The following is a 9,582-nucleotide window of genomic DNA, read 5'->3' on the forward strand; positions in this document are numbered from 1 at the left end:
CGGCTAAGTTTTCAAATCCTTACTTTATAGCTCAGGAGAGTGAGGCTCAGAGGGCCTGCGTCAGTCATATAGTAAGTAGCAGGAAGAGGATTTGATCCAGCTGTCTGACCTAGAAGGTTTGGAGGGTGCAGAGCCAGCCCGCGTAGCATTCGCCATTGCCTGTGCGCCTGCCCAGGTGAGGCGTGCTCAGCGCGCATGCGCCCAGGCGCATTTAAAGCGCCCACCGCGGGTCCTCAGCTCCAGCGGGAAGAGGCGGGAGTTCGGCTTGGCCCTTGACTCCAGCCTGAAGGATGCTGGTGAGATACAGGAGCCAGGTTCCCACCTCCTGGCTTGGGCCTTTCTCCAGGCCCTGACTCCACCCCCTCTCCCTTGCAGAGTCCAACTGCCCACCTCGATCCCGAGCCTCGGAGCACCCCAGTCCCCGACGGCGTCCCCGCGGGCAGGAGGGCCTCCCCAGGATGCCCGGAGAGGCCCCCCGGGCCGCGCGCGCCGCCGGGGCTGGAGGAGGCTCTGAGCGCGCTGGGGCTGGAGGGAGAACGTGAGTACGCCGGGGATATCTTCGCCGAAGTCATGGTGAGTGGGACCGGGGCGGGACACTCGTGGACCAGCGGGCTTTGGGCAACTCTGGCGCCGCCCACATCCCTGGAGGGCAGCAGAGGCTGTCGGGTTAGAGGAAGCCAAAGCTGACTCGCTCGCCCAACGCCCACTCAGCAAGCGTTCCCTAACTCCCACCTCGCCAGCCTCTCACTTCGCTTCCCACCCGACTTTGCAGCTTTTACACCACTGCCACCCACAACTTGGCTTTTCTCTCGCACTGTTACCTGTGTGGTTTCCACTGCCGGGAATGCCCTTTCCCGTCTCCCCCAGGCTGTCTGCAGCCCCTCCTTTGGTATTGCATAACCTCTCGTACTTGTACCTCACATTTACTCACTTAGCAACTATTTAGCGAGTTATAACAAATGTTTCTGAGCATGTTCTAGGCACTGGGGATGCTGCGATGGACAACATGAGATAGTCTGTCCTCACTGTGGGGAGACAGAAAAATGCGGGTGATAATTTCAGAAGGGCCACAAAAACCAAACACAGGCCACTGTGGTCCACAGTTAACTGCCTGAGACAGGCACTGCCAGAAGAAACACTGAAGGGATGTGTTTATTTAACAAACATCTTGTGAGCATCTCTCCTGGGTCAGGGTCTCTGTTAGGAACCAAGACACAGCTGTGATCTGAACAGAAATCCCTGCCCTCGTGGTGCCAGCAGTCTAGTGGGGCAAAAAGACAAAACATTCAAGGAAACACAGGGTATCTCCAGACTGAAATACTATGAAGAAAATAAAGCAATGAGATAGAGATGATGGGGTGCAAGGAAAAGTATAGAAAAAGTCAGGGAAATTTTAGCTGAGACTGGAATGACCGAGAAGTCAGCAATGCAAGGAGTGGGGAATGACCATTTCAGCTGGAGGGAATGGCCGGTACATAAGTGCAAAGGTCCTGAGGTAGGAATGAGCTTGGCATAGTCTAGGGTCAAAAGAACGCTGGAGTAGGAGTGTGGGTTGTGAGGGGAGAGAGGGAAGAGGTGATGTTGGAGCAGGGCCTGAGAGAGTCTGAGAGCAACTGGGATTTTCTCCTAAGGGTACTGAAAGCCAAGGAAGGGTTTTAAGCAGGGGAGTTCCTTGGTCAGATTTATACCCTCTGGGTGCTCTGAGGAGGATGGGTTGAGGCTTGGTGACTAAGATTGGAGTCTGGGAACCCGGGAGGAGATGCTCAGGAAGTCCTGTGGCCATGGGGGCTAGACTGGAGAGATGGAAAGTGAGGCGTCCAGGGTTCTAGATGGGGACACGGAAGAGCATATTCGGAGGGGACGTCGGAGGCCAGTTTGTGTGTGGCACTCGGGACATCCAACTGGTGCGAGGAGATTGCTGCACCCAGGGCTGGAGCCCGGGAGAGAAGCCGAGGCACAGGTGAGGAGAGTGAGGCCGTTCCTGCCCGACCCCAGGTGTGCCGCGCGCTGCCCCGGAGGGCCCTGCCCCGCACCGTGACCCCAGAGATGCGCGCGCTAGTGGTGGACTGGCTAGTGCAGGTTCACGTACGTAATGGGGAGGGAGAAAGGGCTGGGCCTGCGTAGCATCCTAGAACCGTGGTGATTACCTGCGCCTCTCCCCAGGAGTACCTGGGCCTGGCGGGGGACACGCTCTACCTGGCCGTGCACCTGCTTGATTCCTACCTAGGCGCGGGCCGAGTGCGCCTACACCGCCTGCAGCTGCTGGGCGTGGCCTGCCTGTTCGTGGCGTGCAAAATGGAAGAGTGCGTGCTTCCAGAGGTACTCCCGGGGCGGGGCTTGGGAGGGTGGAGCCCTTCCTCGCCGCATCACAGATTAAATGCCTACTGTGTGCCAAGCGAGCACTTTACCTACTCTTGGAATCCCAGCATGTCTGCCTGTGGTAGAGGCTACCAGTGTGTCCCTTTAACAGAGGAAGAGACTGAGGCCCAGAGAGAGGAAGACATTTGCCCAAAGGCAAGCATTTGGGACTTGAACTCAGTCTTGAATAGTTAGAGTAGTTATAGTCCTTCTTTTTTTTTTTTTTTTTTTTTTTTGGGGAATCCTTGATATTGCATATTTTATGTTCCACGAATGCAATATATCAAAGAACCTGATTCCCTTTTTTTTTTTGCGGTACGCGGGCCTGTCACTGTTGTGGTCTCTCCCGTTGCGGAGCACAGGCTCCGGACGCGCAGGCTCAACACCATGGCTCACGGGCCCAGCCGCTCCGCGGCATGTGGGATCCTCCCGGACCGGGCACGAAGCCGTGTCCCCCGCATCGGCAGGCGGACTCTCAACCACTGCGCCACCAGGGAAGCCCCTATAGTCCTTTTTGAGTAGTTATAGTTAACATGCATAAACTCAGTGCCGTATCAGAACTGCCTGGTGAAGTAGGGAGTAACATCTCCGTTTTATGGATGAAGAAACTGAATCTCAGAGAGCTTCAGTGGATGTCCATGTCACGCAGAGAGTAAATGGTAAGGTTTGAGCTCGGGAACCAAGTCTATCTGACTCTGAAGCCTCTGCTTCCCACGATTTCCAGACAACAAATCAATGGCCCCATTTTACAGACCAGGAAACTGAGGTCCAGCACAGGGACTGAACCGATCCCAGGAGCTCAAGGGCAGGGAGTAACGAGCCGGGGTTCAAGATTCCTCCACCTCTTTCCCCCCAATTCCCAGCCCGCCTCCCTCTGCCTCCTGGGCGATGGCTCCTTCTCGCGGGCCGAGCTTCTGTGCGCGGAGCGCCGCATCCTGAGCCGCTTGGATTTCCGGCTGCACCACCCGGGCCCGCTACTTTGCCTCGGGCTGCTTGCTGCGCTGGCCCGGAGCGGCCCCCAGGTGCGCGGGGCAGGGGCGTGACCAGCGCGGCTAGGGGCGTGGCCTGCATGGGAAGGGGCGTGACTTGATTGCTCCCCGCCACAATGGCAGGTGTTGCTACTTGCCACATACTTCCTGGAGCTGTCTCTGCTGGAGGCCGAGGCAGCAGGATGGGAGCCGGGTCGCCGTGCCGCTGCAGCACTGAGCCTGGCACACCGGGTGCTCCACGGGGCGGGTTCCGGGCCCGAGCCGGCGCTTTACAGGTATGGCCGCGGCGGAGGTTCTCTGTGGCTTCAGGGCCTACCTTCTTGGTCGCCGTCTTTCCCGTCTCAGAGAATGTGAGACAATTAGGTGTGTGTGCGGGGGGCTGGGGGCTGGGGTGCGGCTAGACTTGTTTGCTGGGTGCGAGAGAGAATGGGGTGTCTGCCTCGTCTGGGGGGGGTCCCATTTGCTTTTCTCTGGGGGTGTCTGAGAGACTGGGGTGTTTGTTCAGATGTGGGGGCCCTTAACCTTGCCCCAGGGTGAAAAATAGGATCTCCTCAGGCCCAGAAGATGTTCTAACTGCGTTCCAGGGTTGAGAACGAGAGGTCGGCCAGCCTCGAGTCCCTTAGCTCCCTTCCTGGCCACGAATTGGTGTCCCTTTAGCTGCTTGGAGTCCCTCATCTCCTTGTTAACCACGCCACCGCGGGGCAGGGTGAATCATCTTTTCCTCCAGCCCGTGCCCTAGGGTAGAGCTGGATGTCTGTCTGCCCATCCTCAGCCCCAGTCCTTCCCTCTCCGCGGGTCCTGGCTCTCCCATAGCCGCGCTCTGAGGGAAAAATAGGGGGTCTGCCCCTCGTCGGCGCCCTCCAGTCACTCTAGATGATGGACCGCGTGTCCGACCTCGAGAGAACTCCTGAGAAGTCCTCGGGGACCCAAGTCAGCTTGTCTTCTCAGCCTCGAGCCCCAAGCTCCGAGGACAGGTCGTCTCCTATTCCCCGCTACCCCTGCCTCATCTCTGTTTCTCCGTCTCTCCGCCGCAGCCGGGCGGAGCTGGGCCCGGTCGAGCCGTGCATGGTCCGCGCCGCGCTCCGAGGCCCTGCGCCCGGCCTCGCCGCCATCTTCCTCAAGTACGCGCGGCCCCAACGCCAGGGCACCAGCCTCGTCGCCGCCCGCCTGCTCCGCCACCCCCCGGCCGGGCCTCCCTGAGCCCCGAGACCCCAGCAAAAAAAGACTCTCTTTGTGCGTCTGTCTCCCACTTCAATAAAAGAGTTTTTTATTCCGAGCGCTCTCTATCCTCAGTGGTCGAATTCTGGCCCCTCTGTCGCTTTTGATTGGTCACTTCCCGGGCTTCCCACCCATCTGATTGGATGTTCTCACCAAGTCCCTCAATGGCTGCTGGGAGACGCGGTGAGAATTCTGGACTCCGCCGCCAGGGGGCAGTGGCGGGCTTCCGCAAGCACCGCGGAGCGGGACAAAACGGGGATCCCTAACGCAAACGCTTGCGGGAGTTAGGGATGCTGAGAGGAAAATCTCAATGCAAGCGAAGGAAACTCGGTCTTCGGGTTGGGGAGAAGCTAGGAGCAATGGCGACTGTGAGAAACTGAGAATGCCTGTCCTAGTCATGAGGAATGCTAGCTACCTTGATGTTGCCAGATTTTCAGATTTTTGTTCACGAAGGAAGCTGAAAATCTGTGATTCCATAAATATCTCTGCTCTTCTAATGCTGGCAACTAATTCAATATTTTTAACGGTTGCACAAATCTAACACATCACATATACTGGCCTGTGAGGGTCATCAGTTTGTGATAGTATGGGCCTTTGATGGCAAGAGTTTGTTAAATGGGATCTGATTTACTTAACCTCTGAAGTGCCACAGTGTCGGTAGGTATAATATAATACCGACCTCTTGGTGGTGTGATGAGGACGTGAGTTAACATAAACCTAAAGCTTTAGGACCGTGTCTGACACTTAGTAGGTGTTGCGAATGTGCTAGCATTGCATCCTAGCAGGATTGTGAGGTACAGTTGTCCCCTGTTTCTACCGAACCCCTAGCACCTAGCCATTTGGTAGGTGTTCAGAAAATAATTGTTATGAATCCGTGGGTTTCCAAGTTTTTAATTAAAACAAAAACATGCCCGAGGTGCAGAAAGGTGACCAATGCTGTTCTGGAATCCAATCTCGGGAATATTAGACTCTTAACCAAGCCTGGGTTTGGAGGTGCAGAGAGGAGGAAGTTTTCACCACTGAGGTGTTCAAGTTTGGAGGATTGGGGATCAGGGAGAGACTCAGCAAAGTACAATAAAATATAGAAGCAGATACTGCAGTTGGGATGAAAGGTGTCATGTTCAGGTTTGGGCCTGTTGGGTGGGAACTGCCATGGGACCTCCGGGGGAAGGATGTGCAATGGGAGGGGGAGGGGACAGTGGAAATGCAGGCTTGGTGCTTGGGAATGAGACTCCAGCTAGGGTCTTGGGTGTGTGTGTGTGGTGGGGGTAATGGTGCTAATACATAGTTACTCATTTATTCAACAACTATATGTGGATGCCGACTCAGAGTCAGGCACTTACGACCACATATCTCAGTCTCATGGACGATAAGAAACACTGGCTGTTATTTGCCCATTACTGTACCAGGCCCTGTGCTTTACATGCATAATATAATTCAGTTCCTACAGCTACTCTGAAGTAAGCTCACTTGTTACCTCCCTGTTACACAGAAGGAAGGTGGAGGAAGACCAAGGAGCTTGGCCAAGGTCTCACCACTGAGTAAGCAGCTAAGGAGTGTTGAAGGACAGTCATTCACCCTCAGTTTTTCTCTCGAAAGCCTCTCATGTATTTCCTTCTCTACACTCTTTTATTATTGTGTTCCTCACTCTGGGCTGTCACTTGACTGCTTTCCCACTGGTTTTCCTACCCAGACAGCGAGCTCGATAAGGGCAAGAAGCAGATCTCTCTTGTTCATCGAGTTCTCCCCTCTTCCAGGAAGTCTTCACTCACCACCTCAGCCTATGCTGGGTACCTCCTCTGGGCCGTCAGAGCCTGTTGTGCTTCCTGCGTCCCAGCCCCGACCCCCCTGCCTGTACTTCCCAGGCTAGCCCACTCTGGGCTGCCACTGTCTGGTCATTGGTCTGTCTCCCCCACTTCCCTAGCCACCCAGTGAGGGTAGAATCTGAGGCTATCTCAGTCCCTGCTATGTCCCAGCATCACCCAGCCCCAGAGTTGGGCACAGAAAGATATCAGTGAATATTTGTTTGTTGCATAGATAAATGAATGGGTTCCAAAGTTGCTATCACAGTCCCATGTTACTGATGAAGATACAGAGTTCCAGGTAATTCAGGTGATATATCTAAGTCATACAACTAGTGAGAAAATAAGCAGGTATTTGAATCTGGGCAGCTTGCATCCATAGCCTGTGTTCTTATCCAATATGCCAAATGCCTAGCGGTCTGAAAACCAGCCTTCCACGAGGTTGTCATCTTCCTGCTCTTTCTCCCAGACTTGTGCTTTCCTTCTAGAAAGGTTTAGGAGCTTTGGGCATGGGAGAGGAGAGCAAGCAGGAGGATTGGGAGGGTAAGGGGAGTGCGAAGAAGGGATTTGAAGGAGACAGTGGGGAAGTCTTGAGGGGTTTCTCTAGACCCATAGGGGGCAGCCGGAGTCGGCTACCGGAGGTGCGGGGGCGGAGAAAGAATGGGGACCAGCCCCGCGGGGGGGCGATGCGGTAGCTGCAGCGGCGGCCGCAGGAGTTTCCCACAATGCAGCGCGGCGCGCTGTCCCCGGTGCTGATGCTCAGCGCTGCCCCGGAGCCTCCGCCGTGCCCGCCTCCCGCCCTTTCCCCGCCGGGCCCCAGCCCCCGCCATGGGTCGGCTCGGTCCAGTCCTGCCCCAGAGCCGTCGGGGGGCCTGGGTGCGGCTCTCGACAGCAGCCTGCGGGCCGCCGTGGCGTTTAAGGCGGAGGGTCAGCGCTGCTACCGAGAGAAGAAGTTCCGGGAAGCCATCGGCAAGTATCATCGGGCACTGCTGCAACTGAAGGCGGCGCAGGGGGCCCGCCCTGGAGGCCTGCCCGCTCCCGCCCCCGCCCCCGGGCCCGCCACCAGCCAAGGGCCAGCCCGCCTCAGCGAGGAGCAGCGGCGCCTGGTGGAGAACACGGAGGTGGAATGTTACGACTCTCTCACTGGTACGGGGCCGTCGGGGAGCGCAGAGGGTGCATATGTGAGAGGGGTGGGACGTGAGAGGCACTAGTCAAGCCTTGGGGGGGGGTGAGGCTGGAGGCTTCAAGGGGCTAGGGCTGGGGTCTGTGGTGGGAGACCTCAGAACTTGATCAGGAAGAGGGGTTGGGAGTCTAGGGGACCACAGGGAATGGAAGGAGCTGGGATGCAGGAAATGGGCTTTGGGCTGCGACCTGCGAACCTCAGGTGAGAAAAACCTACCTTGGATGAGCCATTCAAGGACCCGTCCCTCACCTCTGAGATCACCCTTAGTACTCTCCCCTACAGACACCTCCCAGCTAAGCACCTGTGAGCCCCTGTCTGTGTTTTTCGCGCCTTCTAGCGGCGGTGCAGATTGATTCTGTCTTGATTGGTCAGAAGCTTGGCGGCCCCCGGTGGCCTGAGCAATCCCTTAGGCCGGGTTCAGCCGTGGGAAAGGGAAGGGGTCCTCCGCAGCCTGAAGGCCAGGCTCCACGCGGTCAGGTGAGGCCTGGGGTGTCGAGAGGCTCTGCGAGTGTCGGTCGTGGTGCCCCCGCAGCCTGCCTGCTGCAGTCGGAGCTGGTGAACTACGAGCGGGTGCGCGAGTACTGTCTCAAGGTGCTGGAGAAGCAGCAGGGCAACTTCAAGGCGACCTACCGCGCCGGCATTGCCTTCTACCACCTGGGCGACTATGCACGTGCTTTGCGCTACCTGCAGGAGGCCCGCAGCCGGGAACCCACAGGTGAGGGGGCGGGGAGGGAGCAGGGAAAGGGGCTAGAGAGGAGGAAACAAGGGCAGGAGGATCAGGGCAGAGCTGCTTCAATAAATGCTGTACCCCTCACCCCACGTCCGGCCTCCACCCATCTACTCCTTGCACACCCACTCCTCCACTCACCTGCCGTTCGTTCGCGCCCACTCACCCCTCGTTCCTCTGGCGTTCACCCAACCACCTCTCATCTGTTCCATCCTGAGCCCGTCCTGCTGCTTCCCATTTACCTACTCAGCCACTTCCCTGGCCACTCGCAACCCCCTCCCCCATCGCCATTTTCCCCTCCCCCTGAATTAATTCATCTACTCACTCACTAACCTGTTCACACACTCACCTATTCTTTCACCTGTTTCCCGGCAGTGCCAGGAGATTGACAGGGGGCGGGGTTGGCAGAGCTGGAGGCTTGTTCCTTGCCCTGTGGGAGGTCATAGGGTGTGTGTGCGGTGGGGTGGCGGCAGACACAATACTCGGTTCTGTATTAGGAGCCACTGAAGAGGGAGCACAGCAGGTGCATACACAGGGTGTGGGAGCAGGGGCAAGATGAGTTTCCCTGCTGAGCAGTTTGGAGGGAACAGGCTTCTTACAGTTATCACTGGAGGGTAAGAAGTGTGACAGGAGTCTCTGAGAAGAGGCATTCCTGGCAGAGGGCACAGCAGATGCAGAAGTGTGGACGTGTGACACACCCTGCTCTGCTTGCTCGGTTGGGGCTTTGGGAGAAGGGCTCTGGCTCTACCAGCCGTGGCGGGGTGGGCCGCCGAAGGCCGGGGACCTTGAAGTGTGAGCCGAGGTGGTGCAGATGTCACCTGCTGCCCCAGGACACGCAGATAATGCCCTGCCCACCTCCCCTGCAGACACCAACGTCCTGCGCTACATCCAGCTGACTCAGCTGAAGATGAACCGTTGCAGCCTCCAGCGGGAAGACAGTGGGGCTGGGGCTGCGTCCCGGGGTGTCACTGGCTGAGGCCAACTTGGGGGGACCGTCCCTACCCCCACTGCCCCCCACCTCACCATGTAACTTCCCCTGACTCATGTGTTTGCTGGTAAAGCACTTGTCGCTGGTGACCATAACCTCTCCGTGTGGTATTCTTGCGGGGGCCCGGGTGGGGACATGGGCCTGGACTTCAACCCCTGGACCTTGGAGATCCAGCGAGGCCTGGGAGCATGGTGGGGGGGGCGGGTGTCCCACTGGGCACGATCTAGGATCAGGGCCTGGCACAGGGAAAGACACACAGCCAAGTGTGGTAGGGGGCAGGGGTTACCTTTAATGCTGCCTTTTGTTCTGAATCCCCC

At 57.4% G+C, this 9,582-nt stretch overlaps 2 protein-coding genes across 4 annotated transcripts; both read left to right on the forward strand.

The window, feature by feature from the left end:
- Positions 1 to 209: 209 nt before the first annotated feature.
- Positions 210 to 4,623, forward strand: CCNP (cyclin P). Of its 3 annotated transcripts, none has more exons than XM_024768615.1 (7): positions 210 to 296; positions 376 to 573; positions 981 to 1,960; positions 2,164 to 2,319; positions 3,222 to 3,380; positions 3,471 to 3,622; positions 4,382 to 4,623. In XM_024768615.1, the coding sequence occupies exons 3-7, from the start codon at positions 1,802 to 1,804 to the stop codon at positions 4,545 to 4,547; spliced, it is 792 nt and encodes a 263-aa protein (XP_024624383.1). In that variant the 5' UTR covers positions 210 to 296; positions 376 to 573; positions 981 to 1,801; the 3' UTR covers positions 4,548 to 4,623. The 3 variants fall into 3 exon arrangements, with proteins under 3 accessions (XP_024624383.1, XP_024624384.1, XP_024624382.1); XM_024768616.1 differs by lacking the exon at positions 981 to 1,960 and adding an exon at positions 1,996 to 2,085; XM_024768614.1 differs by having other exon boundaries at positions 376 to 1,960.
- A 2,461-nt stretch (positions 4,624 to 7,084) lies between these two features.
- On the forward strand, positions 7,085 to 9,360 carry TTC9B (tetratricopeptide repeat domain 9B). The gene is made up of 3 exons (XM_024768757.1): positions 7,085 to 7,513; positions 8,083 to 8,265; positions 9,144 to 9,360. The coding sequence occupies exons 1-3, from the start codon at positions 7,093 to 7,095 to the stop codon at positions 9,251 to 9,253; spliced, it is 714 nt and encodes a 237-aa protein (XP_024624525.1). The 5' UTR covers positions 7,085 to 7,092; the 3' UTR covers positions 9,254 to 9,360.
- Positions 9,361 to 9,582: the final 222 nt, after the last annotated feature.

Source organism: Neophocaena asiaeorientalis, unplaced genomic scaffold, assembly GCF_003031525.2.
Source record: "Neophocaena asiaeorientalis asiaeorientalis breed wild unplaced genomic scaffold, Neophocaena_asiaeorientalis_V1.1 scaffold629, whole genome shotgun sequence".
NCBI classification, from domain to species: Eukaryota; Metazoa; Chordata; class Mammalia; order Artiodactyla; family Phocoenidae; genus Neophocaena; species Neophocaena asiaeorientalis.